We start from the raw sequence: 27786 nt of genomic DNA, 5'->3' as shown, positions 1-27786 counted from the left end.
TTCATGGTTGAGTCTTTGCTTGAAATTTTCTGCCTGACCAATTTACCTCACAGAGATGAGTGTTTTTATTCTGAAATCATGAGAACCACTATTGCACACAGACCGTTCATCTAATTTTTGTGCCTTTTAGGTTTAATTTAATTTAGTTTTGTCACACCCAAGGGTTTGAATACTTATGTCACGACTTCAATTTAGTTTTCATATTAATTCTCTATTTACTTCATATTTAATATGTGGAGTATGTTATGTATATATTAATTCCAATTCAAAGTGCAACTTAAAAGAAAGACATGACAGGGTCTGAATACTTTTGCTTGACACTGTGCACTGGCACCTGTAAAGTACACTCCCTGTGTTTATATATATATATATATATATATATATATATATATATATATATATATATATATATAATGTTTTTACATCCTTTAATTCTGACAATCTTTATTAAATAGTTATTTATGAATGGCTAATTAGTGTAGCTAAAGGAGAAGTACAAAATCCTTTAATTTATTCCAGTAGGATATTTTTTTTCTTCCAAGCCTACATGCTCTCGACATTTTATACTATCTAAACACTCCTTTTAAGGACAGAATGGGCAAAAAGATCAGCCAGGCTTGACTGTGCTCTTGCAGTGCTGTGTGTGGCTGCGAAGGAAGCCTCCTGGTGCACTCAAGTTGTTTTCAGACGCTCTGAGTCGGTCCTGATGAAAGTAAGACCCCACCCACCCCGCCCGCCAGCCAATCCCCAGGGCTGAGTGTAGACGCCGGCCCTGTGCAGCGCAGATTTAAAGCGTGCAGCCTTCTTATGGGGAAGGTCACTATACTAGCAGGCTATAACTGGGTGAGTACCTAATCTGCCAGATTAAGGAGAAATCTGATACCGTTTACCTGAGGGCTGAGCGGAAAGAGAAGCTGCTGCTGGCCTGGGCTGGCTGACTGTCGACAGAAGGGTAAACAGCCTCTCGCGTTCCCATCTACCCTGACGGCAACCAGACCAGTACGTCCGGTGTGCTGCTCTGAAGCTATTGATCTGATACTTTAGGTTCAGGTTGTTTTGATTATTTTAAAGAAAATCTAAACACTGTGATGACAATGTACACCCTGTGGAGCTCAGTATGACATACATGTCGCATACAGAGGTTTGGTAGTTTTGGGTGACGCATTTTTGTCTATCCATAAAACAAAAATAATCTAGTGGCTTGGGAGAAGGTCAGAAATGCCTCCTAAGGAGCAGCCAGTCCTGCATATTCCTATGCATGTAGTTGCATTTTTAACCCTTACAATCCCAGTGAAACCCCTGCTACATGCATAGGAATATGCAGGACGGGCTGCTCCTTAGATGGCATTTCTGACCTTCTCCCAAGCCACTAGATTATTACCATGACACTGACAAAGGCGCACTACAATGTGAAGATGCTCTTCTGCTAGTGACTGATGAATCTAGCTGTGTAGACCTTATGTGTGTTGCCAAAGAATGCAAACCTTTATCAAGATGTTTCGGCTTCAGATAAACAATTCAGTTTAATGAATTGATTACTTAATTACACCAGCAATGTGGGCATATTTATTTAATGCTTTGCATGTTTATGCAGTGCTTACTTTATTATCAGAGGAACAGTTTGCAGTGTACCAGGCAGTTTTATTCTAACACAAACAAGCTTTGAAATGGAGCTGAGAACTGGAATACCAGTAGCTCACTTTCTCTGGTGTGTTTTGTTTTCATTAAGAACACATGTAGACACTGTGTCCTTGCAGGAAGAGCATCCAGACCTTTGCCCTATATTGTTTCCATGCATAGATAGAGAGGCTCATAGTGCGTGAACTCTCTATGGTGACGTCATCCCTCTCTGAGTGTAGATACCCCTCGGGGGACTGGTCTGTTAGCGTAACAGGTCTGTCATTTGATGGAGCTTTACGGATGGGCAGCTAGGAGGTGTGCTTGAGATGGCGGTTTGAATCTGAGTAAGAGCTCTGACTGCACACGCTACAGATCGCCTGAGAATCTGCGACTTTTACACAGTGCCTAACACTTCGAACACAACTGCCCATAATGCCTTAGGCTGCTGCTTAAGTCCTAGTGATGGCCAGAGCATCCCTTCCCTATCTTCCATCTCTCTTGGTTGCTTGTGTAGTTATAGGGCCAGAGAGGTGTGGCACTGTAGCTGTCTAGGTCATTAGCTTTGATTTTAAAGGCAGGGTTCATTGTTTGACAGGTTGGACACATTGTCTATGTAGACAGATAAGACAGAGCCACAAGTGGCAGGCAGGTGGATGTATTGTTCACTTTTCCTGTGCTTTGCTCTTTCTAGGTTAAATTTAATATATTGGTCTCAAGATGTCATTAACTGTTCCATCAGTGTTAACAGTGAACAGTTTTGTTTATGTGCACCTTGGATGGATATATCGAGACTGTTGTGCAGTTTCCCTTGCTCTGCAGACGCCACCTTTTAAGGACAAAATAGCAGTTCATACTTCCAGATTTATTTACATTTACTTTCTTTCTGGTCAACCTGACAACAAAGGCTTACCCTAAGGACACAGTTCGATTATGACCCCAGTGGGGATAAAAACAAGGCTAAAATAGGCACTTGTATAACAACCATGACCTCATGGCATGCTGTAATTGCCCCATTTATTATCCAATCAGAAGACACTTTATTTATATGTAGTTAAAGGCCTGTGTACCTGCTTCATTGGTATGATATAAGCAAAAGGTGACCAACTTGAGCATGTCTGAGTACTCTGTCATGACATATATCAGGATTGTTGGTTTCAATCTGTAAGTTATCTTAAATTTCCAATTTGCGCAAGTAAATTGAATATGTGTGTGTGTGTGTGTGTGTGTGTGTGTGTGTGTACATATGGTGCTGTTCAAAAGTTTTAGGCAGGTGTGAAAAAATGCTGTATATTATATTTTATAGTATATTTATCAATTTAACTAAATGTAAAGTGAGCAAACAGAAGAAAGGCAACGTTGAGGACCGTAGACGCAGTAGTCAGCTAAGGAAACTTAGAGCAGCAGATGAAAGACACATCATGCTTACTTCCCCTCACAATCAGAAGATGTCCAGCAGTGCCATCAGCTCAGAATTGGCAGAAAACAGTGGGACCCTGGTACACCCATCTACTGTCCGGAGAAGTCTGGTCAGAAGTGTCCTTCATGGATGACTTGCGGCCAAAAAGCCATACCTCCGATGTGGAAACAAGGCCAAGCGACTCAACTATTCACGAAAACACAGGAACTGAGGTGCAGAAAAATGGCAACAGGTGCTCTGGACTGATGAGTCAAAATATGAAATATTTGGCTATAGCAGAAGGCAGTTTGTTCACCGAAGGGCTGGAGAGCGGTACACGATTGAGTATCTGCAGGCAACAGTAAAGCATGGTGGAGGTTCCTTGCTAGTTGGGGGCTGCATTTCTGCAAATGGAGTTGGGGATTTGGTCAGAATTAATGGTCTCCTCAATGCTGAGAAGTACAGGCAGATACTTATCCATCATGCAATACCATCAGGGAGGCATCTGATTTGACCCAAATTCATTCTGCAGCATGAGAATGACCCCAAACATACAGCGAAAGTCATTAAGAACTATCTTCAGCGTAAAGAAGAACATGGAGTCCTGGAAGTGATGGTATGGCCCCCACAGAGCCCTGATCTCAACATCATCGAGTCTGTCTGGGATTACCTGAAGAGAGAGAAGCAACTGAGGCTGCCTAAATCCACAGAAGAACTATGGTTAGTTCTCCAAGATGTTTGGGCCAACCTACCTACCGAGTTCCTTCAAAAACTGTGTGTAAGTGTACCTGGAAGAATTGATGCTGTTTTGAAGGCAAAGGGTGGATTGGATTTAGATTTGTCTTCTGTTCACTCACTTTTCATTTAGTTAATTGATAAATATGATCTATTAACATGTATATTTCTGAAAGCATTCTTACATTAAAGCATTTTTTCACACCTGCCTAAAACTTTTGCACAGTACTGTGTGTATATATATATATATATATATATATATATATATATATATATATATATATATATGTATATATGTATATATGTATATATATAAAAAACTTAACTGTCCTGAATCTTTGTGCTTGTTTCAAATGTTTTCATCTGTATTGTAGAGGTGAAAGATAAATAATTTAAAGTTGTCCAAGCTCACAGGTCTGTCTGTCAGCTCTGTGTGTCTGTCATATTGAAGCCAGAAGCTGTGATCCGGATAAGTAGGTGACGCAGTTACACCCTCGGTAAAGCTGTTTGAAATTGGCACTTAAGCTTATTAGCAAGCTTTGGAGGCACTGGTCCATGTGCTCATTGTTTTAACGCTCAGCAAAAGGACAGGGACTTAATGTTCAAGACATATTTTTTTCACATCAAAGTAAAACTTGCTGCTTGAGTAGTTTGAATTGAATAAACAGTCAAATTGAAAAGAGATGCACCTGGAAAAATAACCAAGGAATCAACACAGAGCAAAATGTAAAATTAATCAATTTAAATGGCTTCCTTCAAAACATATTTTCTCATTTGCCACCTCAGGTGATGATCATGATGGCTTTTCAATCTAATTTATTTCCTTTTGTGGACCAATAAAAAGCACAAACACTGTTATTTCCTTTGTATTGAACTAACAAAAGACCTCACAAAATAGCTTTCATCTGTGGAGCCTCCAGGGTAGATGAAATGAAACCATTCCTGGCTAATCTGTATTTGCTTTCATGTTAGTGCCTGTTAGCTAGAGCAACCTCAGTGGATGTGTGATAAATAGAAAATGTGCATACATTGTTTAGTTTATAGCTCATCATCACTTTGGATAATCTAAACCAGGGTGACCCAGTCTTGGTCTGTGTTATCCCTGCATCCTCTGGTTTTCATTCTAGCTGTGGTCTTGTTTAATTCAAGCTTTATTTGAACTAAGGGAATGCATAGTAAGAAAACAATTAAAAAGATCTGCAGCATTCAGTAATTCTGGAAGAAACCTAGCTGGAACAATGAGCCAGTGATGATGATTTGTCTTTCAGAGAGAGGGGAAGAAGGAGAAAATGGGGACAGCAAAAAACAAGATATTGGAGACTGAGTGAGGCTTGGACCAAAATCTTCAATTTCTATAGACAATTCACCAGAGTCCAAAGCAGAAGAGTTGCATGGGAGAAATGAGACCAAGAAAATGGCTAGCAAGTTTTGGATAAGTTTGGTGACGAGCCAATCAGGGGAGAGTTGCAGGAGTTGCAAGACTGTAAAGAATGAGAGAGTGGACCAGGAGCTGTGTAGAAAACAGCATATATTTAATGAGGAAATGCATATTCAATATTCAAATGAAACCATTGGAGAATACCAACAATATTATCCACTTAGTCATGGCTCTTTTGGTCCTGTGTGGGGTATTCCTCAAAGTGCACGCCTGTTAAGAGGTCCTTATCAGGAATTCAGGTACAGATACAGTAAATCACTTAAACAGTTTTTCCCCCCCTCTTCTTTTGGAATATTTTTAATTTTTGATTGGACCGGAGCTGCTCAGAGGCATGACAGAGGGAGTTTACAGGAGAAACTCAGGCCAGGGTGGAGGAGCTCTATCTCACTGAACAAGCCCTAGGATTTTCTCCCCAGGGTTTTTTTGTTGGCATCTGCTCCAGGTTTGGAGGATTAGTTACACCATGTAATCTGCACAGCATGGAGTCTGTCATCTAAACAGCCGTCCGCGATCACAGGGAGAATGATGTTGCTATGCAGAACTCTGGTCAGGCGTTTAAGGTGGCCTCCACCAAGGACCAGCTCAGATAGCTCTATAGTTGTCAGAGAGGCCCCTTAGGGGTGACATAGTGGATAGTGGTTCTCTCTGTCTAGGTTTCTGTGTGAAAATTAATTCCTGCTTCGTGATTGAGTCTCTTTTTATGTTTGTGTTTATGTGGACATGCATCCATTCACTCGTCACTGACATACAGTTGGCAAAACACATTCCACATGTTCCTTTAGGAATAGAATTCTCCACACAGTCAAATTCTAGATCTTGCTCCAAGTACAAGTTATTTTATTTTTCCTGCAATCCAAATAAATACAGTTAGGTCCATAAATATTTTGACAGTGACACAATTGTCATCATTTTGGCTCTGTATGCCACCACAATGGATTTGAAAGGAAACAATGTGTGCTTTAAGTGTAGATTTTCATCTTTAATGTTAGGGTAGTTACATCCAAATTGGGTGAACAGTGTAGGAATTACACACATTTGTATAGGTGGTCCCCTCAATTTTAGGGGCTCAAAAGTATTTGGACAAAACAACAAAATCATGAATTAAATTGTGAGTTTCAATACTTGTTTGCAAATCCTTTGCAGTCAATGACTACCTGAAGTCTGGAACAATTCATGATTGTTGACTTTGACACAGATACGCCTACCTCCTGGAAGGGTGTTCTTGATCTGGCCAACTGTTGTGAAGGGGTTTTTCTTCACCAGGGAAGGAATCTTTCTGTCATCTACCACAGTTGTTTTCCGTGGTCTTCCAGGCCTTTTGGTGTTCCTGAGCTCACCAGTGCGTTCTTTCTTTTTAAGAATGTACCAAATAGTTGATTTGGCCACACCTAATGTTTTTGCCATCTCTCTGATTGGTTTGTTTTGATTTGTAAGGCAAAACTGAAGCCAAAACGCCCCAAGAACAAGCAGGAACTAAATACAGATACAGTTCAGGCCTGGCAGAGCATCACCAGGGAAGAAACCCAGCATCTGGTGATGTCTATGGGTTCCAGACTTCAGGCAGTCATTGACAATTTAATTCATGATTATGTTAGTTTGTCCAAATACTTTTGAGCCCCTAAAATTGGGTGGCCCACATATAAAATTGTGTGTAATTCCTACACCATTCACCCAATTTGGATGTAACTACCCTCAAATTAAAGATGAAAGTCTACACTTAAAGCAGATCTTGCACATATTCTATTGTTTACTTTCAAATCCATGGTGGTGGCGTACAGAGCCAATGATGATGACAATTATGTAACTGTCCAAATATTTATGGACCTAACTGTAAATTGTATACATGTGTTAAATTGTGCAGTAAAGGTCCCCCAAGTGTGCATGACAATAATTGGTTAATTATCAGCAAAGGACCACCACTGGCAGACTGCAATTAAAAAAAAAAAGTATTTTGTCTACGGTGCTGCTTGAGCCAATCTGTTTTTTGTCCATGATAATAATCATAAGTGTTTAATCTCCTTCTCTAATGAATATGTAGACAAGGAGATCAGATTATTCCTAGCAATTTCAATTTGTAATAAGTTAATAATAATAATAATAACCATCGTCATCATGATTAAGATTGATTTGCAGCTGATGTCTTAGTCCATGTCCACTAAAATTTTAAATTTTAAAACACTATTTTGTAGAGTCATTTAAACAAGAAAAAGAAAAGAATGAGGAATGCAACACCAGGCAATAATGTATTCAAAGAGGAACAATAAAGTAAAAGATACAGCCTCCATGGAAAATGAGACGCATGACTGCAACCGAAATTGATTCTTAAAACACTGCCATGAAAAAAAAAAAAAAACTCCTATCACCTTGCGGCTGCATGCATGTTTTAAATGCATTCTTATTTATATCTATTGGCAACGTAGATTGAGTCACACACTTGCATGCTGCCTCAGTTCCCTGCTTTCCTGTCCTCTTCCCAAAACCAGTAAAGCTGCTTTTCCATGACCTTGGCAGCCCTTACTCACAGCCAAGGCCTGTAAAATAAAAACAACCTTCTCCCTCTTTCTCTTTCATTCTCTCTCTCTCTCCCCCCCCCTCTGCCATTCTGAACACGGAACCAGATTGTTCTGCTGATCTCCAATTAATTCCTTTGATCAAGAGCAGCATCATTGAATTAAATCATTGACCACAGCAGTACAATCTAATAACACAAAGAACATGTTCACATCCACATCATCTTTAACCCTGTCATAGCTGGGATCAAAAACCTCCTGGTGTTGCAGGAGGAGCAGCCTTCCTGAACAGAAAGGCCAGATACCCATCTTCTGTGGTCAGCTCCGTACACCGCTGCCAGCAGCATCTCACTTCCCTGTTGGAAGACCTCCCCTCCCCTATGGCTCCAGAACTCTTTCTCAGGTGCAAACTGTCTTTATTACCCATTATTTATTTACAAAAGTTTGGAGCCCTCTAGTGGACGACTCTTACTATTTCCGTTAAAACTCAGCTAGACAATGCAACATCGCAATGCTCTTATTCTAAATCCCTCTAGGGTTTAGGTTTCCGACCTGTGACCCATATAAAGACCTCAAGTCACACATGTGATTATTGTGTATTTGTAACAAGCTATGTAACAATCTTTCTCCCTACCCAGTTATTTCCACTACTATGTATGCTAGTGTGAACTAGTGTGCAACCACTCAGGAAACAGGCTTGACCCTAGTGACTGGTTACCCTGAGAGAATGGTACAATGTTAGCTATTTCAGGTATACGGGTCCTTCTCAAAGATAATCTGGTTTAAGATGTTCAGGGCTAATATGGCACTCTAATAATGTGCAGTGGCTCCCTGGCATTTGTTTTGTTTTGTCATAAAGATGATTACAAAACAAACAAACATGAAGATGTTAGCCCTCATGTTATTGTAAGCTCACCAGTTCATTAAATATCATTTTTTTAAACTGACACAAGAAGCTTTAAACATTCTCAATGAGGCGAAAACCATAGTATCATTTTAATGGCCTTCAAGGTCTACGCTCACATTATCATAATAATAAATGTATAATACATATGTATAAGCTATATATCTTAACACATTTCAGTGTCTTCAGTAGAACTGCTCTGATTGACTGACATATATATTATATTTCTTAACAGACATCCTTATCCAGGGACTTTTTACGTACAATTACCCATTGATATGCTTGGGGTTTAACTGGAGCAATCTAAAGCAATCAAAAGTACATTGGTCAAGGGTACAACAGTAGTGTCCCCCACCTGGGATTGAACCCAAGACTATCCGCTTCAGAGCCCTAACCACTACTCCACACTGCTGCTGCTCAGATACCTACGCTTTCTTTGAACGTCATCTTACAGCAGAGGGAACTGGGGTTGCTATATACCTTTCCCTTCAGATGGGACAGTGCTCAGTCAACAGAGAGAATGTGATGTGTCCACATTCTCTCCACACTGAGACACACACTTATAGACGTGGCCGAAAGTATTGGTACCCTTGCATTTTATTCAAGTAATGCACCATTCGCCCTGAAAAGTGTTGAAATCAACATCTTTCTTCATCCATACACTGTCTTTGGTTTGCAGTGGAACAAAGCAAAAAATCTGTGAAAATAACTGAATTCTTGCTTATTCTATAAAGACATTCTAAAATGGCCTGGATAATATTATTGATACCCTTTAGAAGTTATGTGACATCATTGTATTGTAGTGATACCTCAAGTAGATCATTCTCTTTTAATAATTATTACAGGTGTCTTCAATCGCATTATCACTCATTCAGCCAGTTTAAATGGAGAAAAGTACTCACTCTGCTGTTTTGTGTCACTGTGTGCATCACACTGAACATAGAAGAAAGGAAAATAGAAGGAAGACCAGAGAGTTGTCTGAGGATGTTAGAAAGAAGGTAATAGCCAAGTATGGTCCTACAAGACCATCTCTAAAGAGCTTGATGTTCCTGTGAGCACTGTAGCCAATATTATTAAGAAGTTTAAGGCCCATGGGACTGTAGTCAACATCCCTGGACATGGCTGCAAATGGAAAAGTGACCCAAGAATGAATAGAAGGATTGTTCGAATGGTCGAGAAAGAACCAAGGAAAACCTCAAAACGGATCCAAGCCGACATTCAAGCTCAAGGTGCAACAGTCGCTATCTCTCTGGTTTCAACAGTCTGAATGAAAATGGGCTCCATGGTAGAAGACCTCTCTCTAAGATAGAAACACAAAAAAGCCCGACTGGACTTTGCCAAAATGCATGTGGACAAGCCACAGTCCTTCTGGGAGAATGTCCTCTGGACAGATGAAACAAAAATAGACCTTTTAGTAAATCATAACAACTCCATGTTTACAGGGTTTGCTCAAGAAGAGTGGGCCAAACTACAAGTCGAGAAGTGTAGAAATCTCGTTCAGAGCTATATAGCTATAGCAGTTATTGTCTCTAAAGGCTGTGCAACAAAATATTAGGTTAAGGGTCCCAATATTTTTGTCCGTGCCATTTTCATTTGTTTTACTATTGAAAGTAATATGTTATGTCATGAATCAAAAGCAAAGTTTCTGTTCTATTGAATGTGAAATAAAGAATGGTGGATACCAAATACTTTTGTCAATTTCTACTTAGTTCAGAGAAAATGTAGTTTTTTTGTTTTTTTAAGTGGAAGGGTACCAATACTTTCGGCCACGTCTGTATATGAAGAGATGTGTTTTGGTGGTGGGAGCTGCCATAAGACCTTTAATGCAGACAGGAAGGGAAAGTAATGTGTGATATCCAGTTACTGGAAACTTCCCCCTCCTCTACAAGGAGAAGAGGCTGGCTAGTGTGTGAGAGCATTATTAAAATTGCCACGCTATGAGATTCTGCTGTCAATAGGAAGCATGTTTGCCAGAAACTCTCCACAGCACCAACAGGCCTGTCAACATGCACAAGCTTCATCATTGTACATTTAGACACAGCCCTAATCGTTTTTTAAAAAAAACAGAACAATCTGTGGCATTCTTTTCTGTGAACTGCCTGTATATTCACTCAACTAATAATTTAGAAGATCAATAATGTGAAACAGAGACTACATTGGCAATTGTTTTGTCCATCACTGAATGCCCAAACTGAAGTGTTATGCATGGCTGGAAATAACCGAACACAATTTTGTAACAGAAATAAGAGAACCAAGACTGACGTTTTGGCAATTCATATATGAGACGACAATGCTAAACAACTAAACTATGATGACATTTATTGACAAAAATTAACCACTTTAATTAGTGTCTGTTATCTCCTACAGTATTTTTGCATAGTAAAATAATAGTGTTTTTTTATGATCTGCTGTAGAAGGTCTAAGCAGTGGTCTGAATTTCTGTTGAAGGTTAATTCAGGTTTGTGCTTCCAATTTGGTGTGTGGCGCAACTACAACATTGTGCTTAAAGATACATACATAAAAAATGAAGTAAACATGTCTGGTGTGATGCTTGCTACATTTCCATTACAGCATCCGACCATCTTTAAATTACCCAGATTAATGTCCCAGATTAAGGCCTGTAAAAACAATTACTGCAACACCATTTTTTAAATTTTCTATTTGCTTCTGTCAATGAGTTTGAGATCCCCTTCATTAGTTAGTGTGTATCTTTAGTGGCTTTAAAGTAAACCCGTGACTATATGAAGCACTCACATCAATAAATTATGAGCAATCTGACAGGCTTTGCAAGGCTGAAGGTGTCTGGCTTTTTTCGAAAGAGCTGATTTGTTGAGACTAGTTTCACCAGCTCTAAATATTGACGCTCTCTTCAATCATGTCAATTGCAAAGGTTGTTTTTCTCTCTTTTTTCCAATTCCCTTGTTGTTATGTCAGTTGACAATTATATCCTCATTAGAACCCATTTATGAGAAAGCCAGCCACAGATCATTTTGTACTGGTTTGTAATCTCCCAGAGGTCATTCTTGGTTGTAAATGGACATTTTAGCTACTGGAGTGGCGTTCAATAATTAGCTCAGTAAACTAATGTTTCTTGACTTTCAATAGCTGCTACATTTTCTTTTTTTTGTAATAAGTGTACTCTTTTCCCATCATGCATTAAAGTGTTATTAAAGGAACATAACCTTCTTGTGGGTAGAAATATTACTGCTGTTTTGATCGAAAATCTTTAATCGAATCCCTGAATGTGTCCCTGCAGACCCATGCTGATATCAGAATATTTACTTACTCAGAAGTACAGCTGTAGATATACAAGCAGTGCTGATTTTGTACATCTAAATGCTGGTCTCACAAGTTGTCACTGAGTGTTTGTGTTTCTAACAACACAACTTTACTGAAAAATCGGCTAAATAATGATAATTGTGGGATCACCATTTTTCACCTTCCTTAACACAGGTCACAAATATCTACCTCAAATTGCCTTAGATAAATGAAATATCTGATGTATTACATTAAAAACAATGGTTTACACTAGGGTTTTAATGAGTAGGAATGTATAGCTTTCCTTGCCCACAAAGGGAAAAGTCTCTCGCTATGGTAGATAAGAACCCACCTCAGCATTACTTTAAACCAGTGACAAACCAATCTGTTTAGTCTGTCAACAAAATTAGATCATTTGGGAGTTTGGTTTTGACTGAACTCTCTAATTTTCATAGACGGATACCTGGGGACTTCCAATTAGAGTACAATAGTTCTGCACCGTGCCCCCAGTGTCATTAAGCCATTAACATTTAATATACTGTAAATACTGCTAATATTTTCGGTTCTCATGTGATTTTACTTGGAATAATTATGATCCAGCTGTAGTGCCCATGTTTATTGATTTCCTGAAAGTTATTGTGTCCCAGGTTATGAAATTCTGACATCCATACAGTGTATTAATAATTATACGACTGCTTGGAACCCCAAACATGTCTTCTCTGAATGGCCGTAGCACAGTGTGGTGCCGGACTTGTTTTGTTTACACTTGGTGGCATCTTTTGTAACATTCTTGTGTGTGACCATCTGTACCAGACAAGAAAGGGAGAGCTTGAATTATTAACAAAAGAGTGTCCTATATGTTAAGCTATACTTGGGGGCCCCTGCTGTCAAGAAACAGCACAGCGTCTGGTAGTTGTTTCATAATGGTATGAAATATTCCCCCCGTTTGGCTGTGGTGTTTGCAGTGCTGAGCAAACTGTGTTCCTTCGGAAAAAAGAAAAAAGGGGCAGAGGCTGTGTCTAGGATGGGTCTCTAGTTGCCATCCCTGCTGGAAAATTTTAATGAGAGTCTGGCTGGTGTGGTACATATCTTATGTTACCTCTCAAGAGATTTTCAGACCGAAACAAGAAGCCATCAGTGTGCAAATGTGTCCATTAAGGAAATCTTTCAGCCTTTCTTCTAAGCCCAGATGCACATTTAGGATTTGCCCGTCGGAAGATGTACTGAGATTGCAGCCTTTGAGGGTTAAATCGGTTGTGCAGCAGCTCTTCCTCACACATTAAGCCACAACTGCATCCTTACATCATGGAATTAGACCTTCTGTTTTTGGGCTGCTCCTCTTCCTTAGTGATATAGATAGCATTTATGTCAGCAGAGCATTTAAAAAAGTTAGATAACAATAATAAAACAAAACCCATGTCTTGTTGAATAAAATGAATACATTTTAAGCAAAACATTTAGTGTGAATGAGTGTGAAAATTTTGTTACCCCAAAACTTTACAATATTTTGAACATTACTCATTTTTCTTTTCAGAATAGGCCTCTTTAATTGACCATGTTCTATACAAGTGATTCCCAATCCTGGTCCTTGAGGATCTCCTAACTTGCTGTTTTTGGTTTCAACCGAGCTCTCAATTACTTAATTGAACCTTAACTTAAGGAACAATCTGATTTGATTTTACTATTTATAATGTGTAATAAAATAGTTGGTTCTTTAATAAGTTATTTATACAATTATATACTTAAGTTAAACCCCCTACTGTTTAAAATAATAATATATATATATTTTTTTAGGAAATTATTACTTCAATTAAGTAATTGAGAACTCGGTTGGAACAAAAACCAGCAGGGTAGGGGGTCCTCCAGGACCAGGGTTGAAAACCACTGCTCTACACTATACATTTTCTCTTTAGAAGTACATTAAATATCCAGTATATTAATAAACCTCTCCAAGATTAAAATGAGCACTAGAGAGCTCATCAAGAGAATTAATTTCCAAAGACTCTTTTGATTTCAGCTGAGAGCTACTTGTCTACCATTTGTGAATTGACTTTTGTTCCACATAAGCAACCAAATTAACCAAATTAGCTAAATTAGAGAGGATTTGCAGACAAGTAGTCCTTCAATCATGGAGCATGCAATTGTAACAAATATAGTTTCAGTGTTATTTTGTTTATATCTGTATTTGCCAGTAACGAATGGAGCTTATGAGCTCACACTGGTGTCAGGAGAGGGAGCACAGAGCACTTGGTAAAGCTGATGTTAGTTGTGTCTTCTTTGTGTAATGACTGGTTTGGAGATGTTGGCATGAATGGCGTGTCTTTAATGGCAGTACCGCTCTCGCCCTGAGATACGAAGTATACCTCCAGCTCTAATTCGTCGTCCATAATTTGGCCTGAGTATGAATTAATGACTGTCTTCTCCCGTTAGTGTTCCTTCTGAAGATGCACTTTGTAACACAGTACTGCTCTTAGTGTGGCTTGTCTATAGGTTTGTGAGGTGGCTCTGTGAGTGTGTGCCGGTGTGTATGAAGAGGCTTCTGTTGCTGGACATCAAAGCATGCACCTCAGGCTGGAGAATGTCACTAAATGATCAGCCCTTTTGCAGTCTTATAAGTGGTCCATTGTCAATTGGATTTCAAATGAGTTTCAATGCTGACGAAAATGTTGTGGCAAAGAGGTCTATTCTTGAACTCAATGTATCAATTAAAAAGAAAGGTAATTGCTTTAATTTAGTAATTTCTTTCCTGGCTTTTACAGCCTATTTGATTATGATAATATTTCGGTCTCAAGGCAGACATGAAGGCGACCGTTCTGCTTTCGGTAACTGGTTAATATTCATGGTAAATGTCTATCCTGTGTTAGTTTTATTATTTTGCAGTGTTAATGTGTTCAGATGGTTGTAGGCCATCCATTAGGCAGTTACACGTCTGAGCCTGAGTGAGATTTCCTGTGACAATGCCTTTGATAATTCTGGGGGCTGGGCTACAGTACATTACCACTCCAGTCTTGCAAGATGGAAAACAGGTTCAAATCCAGAATGGTGGAAAAGTAAAATAACTGCTGTTTTCTTCATAACATTAGAAATTCAACAACATGTTGCTGAGGTGGGTTGCAGAGGGAGTCCAGGTCAGGTCTGATGGAGTGACAGGGCTATCAAAATGTCCTCCCTCCAGTCAGGGTGACGGTCAGGGTCAAACATACAATCTTCTTTTAAACCGCTAAAAAACTAAAATGAAATTTGGTAAAATTAGCCAGTTCATATTAGTTTGTCTTCTGCATGCATCAAAAGCCAAGCACACTAAATATGTGTAATGTATACTCCATATGTGCGATGTTATTTATACGTAATATATTTGTTAAATGACAGTTCTGTTCTGTGCTGACTCAGATACAGATTGACTGCGCCCAGTAAATTACACTAACGACTTCCTGTTTATCTGCAGTTAAATGGAAGAACAAGAGACTAATACGTCCCCGTCTCGCAAATCCAGTCGAGTTGAGCAGGTGGTGGGACGATGGCTCAGACGCTCCAGAGACACTGGCAGCAGGTAAGGCTGGAATGGGTCCAGCTTGGCTTCTGGATACTGAATTGAGTGTTTTGGGGATATTTTGGAGCTTAAAGGGCCCCTGCACTTTAAAGTTGTTGTCCTTCTAACCTTAAGATGCAGCTCTCGAAAATGCTATTTGGCTGCACTGCCGCAAGCTATACAAATTATAATCTAGAAACATTGTCCATCAGCTGGAGAAGAACAGAAGGAAAGGCATAGCACCATTTGTATCTTTAATGAAATGATTGCATTAAAAAAAATCATGCCATGCCTCTACTCCCAAGGCTGCATCCTAAGGTTATGAACGTGAACTGAATATGAGAAGGAGTCACTGTTTTCACTGCAGTAATAACTGCCACGCATGAGTGGAAAAAGGACAGCAACTTTGACTGACATTGCCTGCTAATACGGTCCTGAGAAAAACTCAGATGAGCTGAATAGGAATTTCATTATCGGTCTCTTTCTCACACTGCTAGACATGTACCACCCTTCTCAACGGGGCCTTTTCAATGTGATGGGCTTCACATGATATGATTAGAATAGACTAGTGTACCGCCAGTGTGCTTTTTATGATGTGACAAAAAATCAGGCAGACAAAGATGTCGTTACAGACTGTTCCTCTTCACTTATGAGGCGATCTCAGTACACAGTTACAGTTTTCACTGTGAATGAGTAATTTAGTCGACATCAGTTATGTCCGTCATGTCCAACAAAATATCGATAGGAATAAGGTGGCATTGCAATGCGCTTAATTTAGCAGAAAATGTCATGGTAGCACGCATTTAGAGGTGGGGTGAGATTGCAGCTGCTTTGACGTCTCAACTTGGGCATAGTAATGGGATTTGTTGAATGGGATAATTTTCCCAGTCAGTCCAGATGTGAGTCACAATTCACTAAGAACTGCAACCCGTGACAAAGTCACCACAAATCTGTCTTGTCTGTTTACGTGCATGTCTGTTTTACCCATGTTGTTACCCATGAGCATTTTGAAATGAAAGCATTTGTCAAATGTATGCCCTCCACCACTGCGTATTGCACACTGCTGCCTTATACCCGATCCATTGAGGAAAAGTTCATGACAGCTTTGTTACATAACAGTCCTGTACCAATGAGTTTTCTGGATTGTCTTGTGTCATTATTGGCTTCAGTGACGAAGCAGATATAAAAGTATGTATCAGAAGCAGGATAGGTTGAGCATAGACCACAATGCATTTTTGCAATGGTATGTTTCCTACAAGACACTGGCCTTCAGAATGTCTCAAAAAACAAATCTAATGGCATATTTGAGATGCACTACAAATACACATTGACCATCCTTCCTCAAATTTGAAGGACTGGCTGGGTTTCTACATGTGCAGGCTGCTAGTGGACTCTGTGGTATGATTTGTCAGGTCAGGTATAGCATCGACCAGGCATTACAGACACATACAGTGCCTTACAGTAGCCCTGTAAATCTTTAGCTTACCTCAAAGTTCAAATGCTTAAATATGTAAATATTTAATGTGCTGTTTCACATTGTTTTGCTTGACATCCTAATCCGTTCAGTTACGCTAAACTGAACTGAACTGCAGCCCTGAGTCTTTTTCAGTGCTTGAAAGCGTGAAACCATGAGCTCTGAAAAACAGCAGATGTGTAAAAATGCATATAATGTCTTGTCTTAACTGTGGAGTGGGAATAATGTCTCTATCCTGACTTCACAATTCAACACAACTGTTGTTGTTGTTATTATTATTACTGTTGCATTTGTCCAGCTTCAATTATTTTTGGAGGGCAACAGAAGGACCAACATGCAACTGAAGTGTTTGAGATTTGATAGGTTTGATAAGTTTGTTTTCATTGCTAAAAATAAAGTAATAAATCAAAGCCAGAGTTTCACCTCTAAATGCAAAAGGGGGAATGTGATCCGGCAGTGTATTTTAAATGATGTGGGAGATAAGAAAAAAGCCACTGCAGACATCAGGTCTCCTGCTGCTGACAGTTGTAATACAGGCAGGAAGAGCGATGCGATGACATCATGTAGCAAAGGTGACTGCCTTACTGGATGGGCAGTAATTGCCTTCTATCCCACACTGCCCTGCTCACTGCCTTCTCTTGAAACGCCCTAAGTAAGTGGTGTCATGAAAGTCTCATACAGAAACAAGTGAAGTATTGATGATAAAGCATCACCAATTGAGGGCTTTTAGGAGTACAAAAAACTCAATGTGGAACAGGTTTAGGAGTTATTTTAACTAGCCAAACACAAGCGATGTAACTGCTATATTGATTTAAGCACCAATGGCTCAAAAGAAAATACTTACTGTAAAATCAAAGGTTCTAGTTTTACAGTGTCAGCAATGTGCAATGCCAAGCCATCCTGTTTTTTTCCCCTGAAAAACAGACAAGGGAACTTTCTCTGGGAGAGTGGAGAAGGTGCCTTATTGCCTTGAGATCACTGTGTAAGATCAGGAATACAGCACTATGATTGAGCTCCCAGGAAATGGGAACACTCTGAGTCTTCTGTGTTGTAGTCAGCGGGGGGATCCTCATCTGTGGCCCTTGTCAGTGGTAGGGACTGTGAGGGCGTTGTGTTAAACACCGTTAAACACCACAGCTCTGCTGCTTGTGCTTTTGGGTTTGAAAAGAAGACGATGTCAGCATAATCCACATTTTGGATACACATACATGTATACTGTATTTTGTATTCAGATTTTCCTGGCTGGGGATCTGGGTTGGCCGGTTACTGGAAATTTCAAATTGGCTGCTACAGAAGGTGGCACAACACTTAGTGTGAGAAGAAAGCAGTACTTAATTGCAAATTGGAGGACAGGCACAGTTAATGTCAGACATGAGGTTCACAGGGGATCCCTCTGACCTGACCTCCCAGCCACAGAGTGACACGGACTCGGTCAGTCAGCCTGTCATATTCAGGGCCTATCCAGCGTTGTCAGTGAAGGCTTCTACTACAACAGCCACTAAGGAAATCCCCATTTGCGATTTTAAAAGCTGACAGCTTGGCCTGACGCCCAGCCTGTTATTTCTGCTCTGTTTCCAGGGAGAGGACGTCCGGAGATGGCTCATCCAGCGCCAAAGGCAACAGTCGGCAGAATTTCCCCTTGAGAATTACGGTCGAGATCCACAGGGACCTGCTACTGGACCAGATGGGTTTTGAGATTTCTGCACACCCTCCCTTCATAGTAAAGGATGTGTCTCCAGGTACCTACCACTTCATACAATTGGTGAATTACTGAAGTATTTTTCTATCTATTTGTGAAATTACATGACCCATTTAAGACAAAATTAAAAGTAATCTGCCCTTATCTGATTCTTATTTTTCACTTTGTTACATTGTAGTTGGAGTACATTGTTAATTGTCTTTATATGGCATAGTACAATTATTTGATTATATTGTACATAGTAAAGATAACATAGTACAGCTAGAGTCTTGGATGATACAAATCTCATTACCAAGAAGTGATTGGAGGAGTACAGTTTCCATAACACAGTGCTATAAAGCCCAATGGTGAAGCCTGTGCATCACCAATTAACCCTCCCCCACCTTCATTTCCACACAGTCAGCCTTGAAGAATCTCCTCAAAAGCAAAATGTCATTGGAATGATTTATCAAGAAAGGTCAACCTTAAATAACATGAAGGTACATAAACAGGAAAAATAAATATCAGAAATAAATGCATCGACATGTTCATTAAACAAATAAGATAGAATGGGGATTAGATGGATTTTGTTTATGACACCCCTAAAGGAGTTATGAGGAGAGGTACTGTAGCATACAAGCAACATTTTACATTTTGGTTTGATAAATCTGCTTGTGTACTTAAATGCCATTGGCATACAACAGATCTGCAGCTGCGTCTGTGGCAGCAGCTTTATTTCCAGATGATTTCTGACAGCTGACGGAATGATAGTGAGGCTGAGTGCTATGTCCATAGAGCAGAAAATTGATAACAATCAAAGATTGAGTGAAAACCATAGAGAGTAAACTGATGAGGCAGGAGGTACGACATAATAAAATGATACCTGCTTCTAGAATGTCACCAGCCCGTCAGAGAACCTGCTGTAAACACACTGTAACATAATGTGTTTTTAAGCAGAACTAAGCTCTCTTGAAAGATTGATGTATTTGAGCTGTAAGAACAGATGTTTGGAGACCTGGCTTTGTCAGTCATGAAATATTTCCTCTGTAATTATAATCCTGTTGAGATTTTATTTATTTTAGTCCTAATTTATTTTGTTGTTGCTTTCTCACTGAATCACCTGCAGGTGTTTATAACTGAACTTTATTTCAAGTATTATTTTAAGACCAATCATCTTTTTAGTATTACAAATTCTTAGCATGGGCCGAGCTCCAAATTAATGACTGTAAAACATTGTGACAGGCAATACATTGTATTAGTGCTACTCAGAGGAAAATGACAGGAGTGGAAGCTGATATTGCCAGAGCGATTTGGGCACTGGTACACCGACACATGACTGTATGCTGGCACTGGTACATGTCCATGGCACAGCATGGAAATTACTTTAGAAAAGGAAGCAATTCTCCTGAAAATCATTCTTAAGATCACAGACCGCCCTAAACACAGGCAGGAAGGTCATCCTAAGCAGACCAGATAACCCTGTTCTGTAAGCTGTTCAGGACTACACACGTTAAAGGAAGTTAATTATCATGGCATTATAATAGAAACACGTTCCAATCATAAATGTATTTTTATTTAACTCCTGTGTCCATTGTGACTTGACTGGGCATTCCCGGTGTGAGACACATGGAGCAGTGGTGGTGCTGTGTGGTGGGGCTGAAGCTGTAAACTGTGATGATGCCCTGAGATATCCCCTTAGACATGATAGCCTCTGCAATAAATCGGGAGGATGGGACAGTTCATCAAATGAATCCACTTTTCTTTTTCTGTGCATTTTTTATGATTACTAGAGATTCTAGACAGTTCGTTCATCACAATAAACACTATACAGTGAGGGGAAAAAAGTATTTGATCCCCTGCAGATTTTGTACGTTTGCCCACTGACAAAGAAATGATCAGTCTATAATTTTAATGGTAGGTGTATTTTAACCGTGAGAGACAGAATAACAACAAAAAAATCCAGAAAAACGCATTTCAAAAAAGTTATAAATTGATTTGCATGTTAATGAGGGAAATAAGTATTTGACCCCTTCGACTTAGTACTTGGTGGCAAAACCCTTGTTGGCAATCACAGAGGTCAGACGTTTCTTGTAGTTGGCCACCAGGTTTGCACACATCTCAGGAGGGATTTTGTCCCACTCCTCTTTGCAGATCCTCTCCAAGTATTCTTCTTGAGCCACTCCTTTGTTGCCTTGGCTGTGCGTTTTGGGTCATTGTCATGCTGGAATATCCATCCACGACCCATTTTCAATGCCCTGGCTGAGGGAAGGAGGTTCTCACCCAAGATTTGACGGTACATGGCCCCGTCCATCGTCCCTTTGATGCGGTGCAGTTGTCCTGTCCCCTTAGCAGAAAAATACCCCCAAAGCATAATGTTTCCACCTCCATGTTTGACGGTGGGGATGGTGTTCTTGGGGTCATTCCTCCTCCTCCAAACACGGAGGGTTGAGTTGATGCCAAAGAGCTTGATTTTGGTCTCATTTGACCACAACAATTTCACCCAGTTCTCCTCTGAATCATTCAGATGTTCATTGGCAAACTTCAGACGGGCCTGTACATGTGCTTTCTTGAGCAGGGGGACCTTGCGGGCGCTGCAGGATTTCAGTCCTTCACGGCGTAGTGTGTTACCAACTGTTTTCTTGGTGACTATGGTCCCAGCTGCCTTGAGATCATTAACAAGATCCTCCCGTGTAGTTCTGGGCTGATTCCTCACCGTTCTCATGATCATTGAAACTCCACGAGGTGAGATCTTGCATGGAGCCCCAGACCGAGGGAGACTGACAGTTATTTTGTGTTTCTTCCATTTGCGAATTAACGCACCAACTGTTGTCACCTTCTCACCAAGCTGCTTGGCGATGGTCTTGTAGCTCATTCCAGCCTTGTGTAGGTCTACAATCTTGTCCCTGACATCCTTGGACAGCTCTTTGGTCTTGGCCATGGTGGAGAGTTTGGAATCTGATTGATTGATTGCTTCTGTGGATAGGTGTCTTTTATACAGGTAACGAGCTGAGATTAGGAGCACTCCCTTTAAGAGAGAACTCCTAATCTCAGCTCGTTACCTGTATAAAAGACACCTGGGAGCCAGAAATCTTGCTGACTGATAGGAGATCAAATACTTATTTCCCTCATTAACATGCAAATCAATTTATAACTTTTTTGAAATGCGTTTTTCTGGATTTTTTTGTTGTTATTCTCTCTCTCACTGTTAAAATACACCTACCATTAAAATTATAGACTGATCATTTCTTTGTCAGTGGGCAAACATACAAAATCTGCAGGGGATCAAATACTTTTTTCCCTCACTGTATATTTAAACATCTTCAGCTGTCCACAAAGCTTTCAGATCTAGACTACCCCGACATAAATGCTGCATCACCATTAACTCAATAGTCAACCAGTGTTCAGCAGTTCAGCAAATGTTTGGCATTCAATGGCCAATCTTCCCAGTCCTGATCACATAGGGCACAGTAAGCACTAGTCCATCCACTGCTGCTGTGCAACCCCTTGGAGATTAAATCTGTGAATGTCATCACTGCAGGAAGTCCAGCGGAGGGGAGGTTAGCTCCTGGGGACCAGATCCTGAAGCTCAACAATGTTCTTGTTGACGACCTGACTGGCCAGCAGGCGGCTGATATCATCAGGTAACCAACAATTGGGCATTGTCTGTATATAACCATGTATTGTATACATTATTAATTATTTTGCGGTACAGAAGTCCTTTGTGGGGGTAAATGTCATGTTTGAAGGAAACCCTGTTTTGAGTTGCCAGTAACTTGAGAATAAGAATGAAAACACACTTTCAATGACCGGTTTCTCACAGCTTAGGTCAAAATTGGAGAGGGTACAAGGTTTCAGGTTGAAATCTCCTGGGCCTCCGAAAACAACACAAAAGAGCAATTTGTGGGCTGAAAAAGTAGGATAGAAACACAATTTGTAGCTGGCTTCACAATTCCACAGTAATTTGGAAATAAGATGCTGAAAATCTTATTTTGTCATTCAGCCCATTCAAGTATTTATAGCATGTTCTTATTGAAAGTCTGTGATGGTCACCAAGGTACCATTAGGTGAGCTATTGTAGATAATGTAGAATGAGGCTATGGACAGTTGTTGAAAGCCTGGGAGAAATGCTGTCTATACTGTCAGATCTTGAGTGTTATTAGACTTTGGTCTTGAGTGGCAAGCATTTTCTCTATCGTTTCTTTTCAAGTCAACAGCAATTTATGAAAACATACAAAGTGATGTAGGCTAATTAAATAATCCTCAGAGAGAGCTGTGTAATGACACTCCTCTTGATGAAAGGAAGAAAAAATTCTAGTTGAGAGGAAACAGCTTTTTTTATCAGAATGAGTGTGAGATGATGGGTTGTTATGAAAATCCATGTTGTTTTTTTCATAGTAAATCAACAGGGAATTAAAGAGTGTTTTATCCTTCCTGTATTATTATGCCATTAGCTGCCCAAGCATGACTCCAGTGCCCATAATTAGGTTAAAACAAAAAAACATAAATCAGACTAATATCAATGCAGTGTGCTATTGGAGTCCTCCTTTTCACATTAGTAAAATATGAGTATAGTAGGTAGGAATGAGTGGAGAGCCACTGGAAAAATGGTGACTGAAAGAGCATTAAGTACGAGGCAAGCTTACAAAGTGCTACTGGTGATTAATTGAATGGAGTTTCACAGACAGAGATTTCCTTTATAAACATACATTTTCCTTATGTATTCCAGGGAATCAAAACACTCTGTGACGGTCACTGTTCTCAGACATACCACAGTAAGTGTTATAGCCCCATATTACTTGCTGGGTCCAATGCATTCGTTAAGCAGCAGAGACATTTGTACCGTGTTTTTTGTTGTTGTTAATTTTCAAAGCCCTTGACAAAATACCCATAGGAACACATGTCGAGGCCCACAAACAGTGAGGTCAGAGCCATAGGAGAATGGACCCACCACTTCAGCAGTCTATAGCCTGGATCGCTGCCTCCAGCTCAGCCGACTCCTGTAAACTAAACCTGATTAATAGCCTTTAATGTGAGCTTGTGGTCATGTGAAGTAGTCCAACAATAACCACTTCCAACATGGTAGGTAAAGCTGATTACGAGTTTGGCCCCAGCTGGGTGCAATAATGCTTGTCTGGTTTGCTAGATTTATTTGCAGCCCACCAGTCGCGACTCATAACACATATTTAATACTTACAGCTCTGCCCAGATTTTAATGCAGATTAATCCGGGGAAGAGCTCTCATTATAACCCCAATGCGGAGCATAAGTAAGGGGATAAATCCCACCCCAGGTCTTATCCATATCGATAAATGAGATCAGGGGATATGAGTGCGGACACAGCATCTGCTAAGAACAAAAATCTCCCAAAAACCTCCGTGTTAATCTGTCGGCAAGACGACTGTCCCTCCCGACAGCCAGTCCGACTTAAAAGGGTTAGAGGCTTTTCATACATGAACCATATGTGGGAACAAGCAAAGCTTGTTCAAATCTGAACCCATTTACAATATGGCTACAGCTACTCCTGATGCCACACTCCAGTCTGCAAAGTATTACAATACACACATTCACAGGAAATGAAAATGGCCACATAATGCAAAGATCATCAGAGGTTTCATTTTGAGTAAAAATACCAAATGGTTATTGTGTTGAAAATAAAGGAAATCAGAAAAATGCATTTTCTATATTTGTGGTATATGTGGATTCTTTCTTTCTTGGCTGTAGCAGTATTTCAGTATGATAGTTCAGGAGTTTACATAATTCAGGCCACCAGTGCATATATATCCAGTTTACCCTGTCCTTGTGTTTATGACTGTGTGTGTCCTGTGGCTCACAGTAAGGCAGGCTGTGTGTTTCACAGGGGCCAAAGTCCTCCTTTATCACAGCAGAGAAGCGTGCTCGGCTGAAGACCAACCCAGTGAAGGTGCGCTTTGCAGAGGAGGTGTTGGTCAACGGTCACACTCAGGTAAGAAGTTCATCTGGCCGCCCCACATGCCGGACACACTCTCCCACCACAACCTGGTAGAGGGTTCAAACGATCAGACCTCACACCCTTCTGGTCGCTATGTTGGGATCAGGCATTCGGAGGTGAAGCAATAACAGTTGGAAGCAACTGGAATCACCTAAATGTCTAAATGCCCGAGACAGCAGGTCAAATACGAGTGGTGTCTTGCACATGCTAATCCGTGGCTGGTGCTGCAATTTCGTCTGCCCCGCTGTGTGCACAGTGAGAAGCACAGACAATTTCAGTACAGCTGAAGCCAGGTCATATTTCCAGGCCGGGAAGAAAGAAATAAGTGGCACAGAGAATGGATCCAAGGTTCTTTATTATCCTCTGTCATATTAGTGATGAGGTCAAGAAACTTATATTCAGCCTTCTGCCTTTTGGCATCACCTGTGAGGGGTCACTCTCGTCATGCCTTATTTTCTGGCAGATTACTTGCAACTCAGACTCCACACCGTTTACTAAAATCAAACCCAAGAATGCATACTTTCTCAAAAAAGAAAGTCACAGTTTCTGCAGTGTCCATCAGGCAGAGGCAGAAGCTTGCCAAAACTAACTGTCAAAGTCACCCCCCCCCACGAGGGATATTACTGAGAGGGGCTCTTCTATGGCTCCAGTTGCTGGTGGAGTGACTTAAAGAATGATGATACAGCAGCCTTTTAAAACAATTATGGGATTAAGATGTCATTATGCCTCCCCTGCAGGTTTTATGCTCTTTCTTATCCTTACTAAACTTTTTTTCTGCCAACCGAGACATGTTTATCTTTTAATAACCTTAAAATCCATTCAGACTAGGTGATTCCAATTGCTTCTTAATTATTATTGCTGCTTTTTTTTGGTACAAGGTGACTTATTTCTTACCTTCTATACTTTCTTACTTTACTTTCTTTATTTGTACAACACCGTTCACAGTAAAGTGCCTTGAAAGTGGGCTTATCTTTATGTGTCATCTGATCAATGTTTTTTTTCTCATTCAGGGTAACTCGCTGCTCTTCCTTCCCAATGTCCTCAAGGTGTATCTGGAAAATGGCCAGACGAAAGCGTTCAAGTTTGAGGAGAAAACCACCGTAAAGGTACTTTTTTCTTTTAACCAACACCATTGAGTATGTCTCAATTAAAATTATCAGATACGTTTTAAGAGAATAAATGTACTTCCTGACAGCTGAAGAGTAGTTGGGGTAAAAGGATGACACGGGTTTTGTCTTCCTTAAAAATAAGCTATTGTTTAGTCATGTAATTTATTTACATTTTTGAAAAACAATGCCCGTATGGATGGATTTTACTTCTCAAGAGCGTTCCACTGCTTAGCAAAGTGAATTTTGAATAAATCAGGTGGGACCCTTCTGTCACAAACACAGATACGAGCTCCTGTAATTTTATTAGTGTCAGATCTGAATGATTTGCTGAGAGGTTGTTGCCCTTCATTGACGTATTTCACAATTGAGCTGATTAAGCTGTATTATGTTTCTTCAGCCTCGTTGCAGTGCTCTTCACTGAGGAGGCATGAAACGCACATGTGGATATTAAAGACTGGTTTGCCGTGTGTTTTCCCTAATCCCAGGACATTATTCTGACCCTGAAGGAGAAGCTGTCGATCCGCTGCATTGAGCACTTTGCTCTGGTGCTGGAAGAACAGTACAACATTGCCCGGATCTACCTTCTGCATGCTGAGGAATACATTGAACAAGTAATGAGCCACAGATGGGACCCCTTGATACTGCTTTTCAGAAAATAATTATCAGTGACAAGCATTATCATAATACTACTACTATTATAATTCGTGTTATGGCTACTGCTACTACTCATAGTACTGATAATTATTTGATCTTGATTGAGACACAATGTTAAATGAAGCTGCACTTACCTAATTACTTTTGTGTGTGTTAGGCTTTCCTGCCACTCTAGATTATACAATAATGGATTACTTTCCAGTATAAAAGGCATATTTATGGTCATAAACATAATTATAATTGGTCATAATGCTGTTGATTACTGAAATGGTAATAGCAGTAATGATACAGTGGTTTTAAGCATGTTTACTCTGCATTAGTCAGGTATTAGTGGTTATGGAAATCGACCATGTGAAGGTGAGTATTTCTAATGGTTTCAGCACAAAAGCTTTGGTGTCAGCAGGCTTTGTGTCTCTCTCTCTGTTCTGAGACCGCACTGTGTGCCAAGTGTGGTTGTGCAACTGATGGTTGTTCTGTTGTCTAGGTGGTACAGAAGAAGGAGGCGCATAACTACAGGTGCCTCTTCAGAGTGTGTTTTGTCCCCAGAGACCCCCTGGAACTCCTACAGGAAGACCCAGTGGCCTTTGAGTATCTCTACTTACAGGTGAGATGCTCCACTTGCAATACAGAGAGATTTCACTCTATCCTACACATTTCAACTCGGAGACATTCGTCGACATTTTAATTAACTCAGTCAAATCTTACCAGATGTGTTTACCATGTGTCCCTGTGCTTTATAATGGCTTATTGTACTTAATAAAGGAAGCCATTATGAAGTGGGGTTTCAGGGCCATCTCAGGGTGTTCAGAAAAACAAACACAGGTATTTCCTTGTATTTTGGCACAGAAATCCAGTCGCATACAAATAGTATGTAAATGTGGTGCAAGGTGAAGTGCATTATACTCAACAGAGGAGCTTCAGAGAGTTGTGCAACATGAATAGAATGAATCCTGTGCCAATCTTAACAATGGACTTCTAGAGATTTTGCTGTAACTATCAGTTAGCATGAAAAAACCTAAATCAGAGAGTCTAAATTCAATATAGGTATGCACCATGTAAATAATGAAAATGGAACCTGTTGCTTTAGTTTCAGGCTTGAACAGATATTGAATATGACATTTTAGTCCATAACCAGTAACTTATTTTACTGTGTGGGGGAGGTCTTCTGCTGTCAGCCAGACAATGAAAAAACGAGTACGTCTGCCTCAAAATAGACAAGGCTTAAGAGCTTGTAAGATTCTTGAAATTTCGGATCCCTGATAAAGGTCTGAGGCCTCGGTTGGTGGCAACTCTTCTATAATTTCCTGTGCACAGCATGCAGTGATGTGGAAATGCATTCGGTGACTGGTATTGATCAGCAAGACTTCCAGCAAATGATTTAATGTTATGTGGAGCAGTAAATGCATTAGTCCCGAATGAGAAGCAGAGCTAGGAGAGACTGGACACTTGCTGTGTTTATTCCCTGGTACACCCCAAGAACATCTGGTGATGTCAATGGGTTACAGACTTCAGGC

The 27786-nt window shown here is 40.2% G+C and overlaps 1 protein-coding gene across 1 annotated transcript in view; it reads left to right on the top strand.

The window, feature by feature from the left end:
* frmpd1a (FERM and PDZ domain containing 1a) overlaps positions 1-27786 on the top strand; it is a 51809-nt gene that overhangs the window by 13054 nt on the left and 10969 nt on the right. Inside the window, exons 2-9 of the mRNA XM_066720563.1 lie at positions 15307-15411; positions 18443-18603; positions 22081-22183; positions 23269-23314; positions 24399-24503; positions 25520-25615; positions 26104-26229; positions 26757-26876. Coding sequence (XP_066576660.1) covers positions 15311-15411; positions 18443-18603; positions 22081-22183; positions 23269-23314; positions 24399-24503; positions 25520-25615; positions 26104-26229; positions 26757-26876 — 858 coding nt within the window. The 5' untranslated portion in view covers positions 15307-15310. The remainder of the gene's footprint in view (positions 1-15306; positions 15412-18442; positions 18604-22080; positions 22184-23268; positions 23315-24398; positions 24504-25519; positions 25616-26103; positions 26230-26756; positions 26877-27786) is intronic.

The sequence above is a fragment of the Amia ocellicauda genome, chromosome 13 (assembly GCF_036373705.1).
Source record: "Amia ocellicauda isolate fAmiCal2 chromosome 13, fAmiCal2.hap1, whole genome shotgun sequence".
NCBI classification, from domain to species: Eukaryota; Metazoa; Chordata; class Actinopteri; order Amiiformes; family Amiidae; genus Amia; species Amia ocellicauda.
The sequence above is the reverse complement of the archived record's forward strand: the minus strand, read 5'-3'. Positions and strand labels throughout refer to the sequence as shown.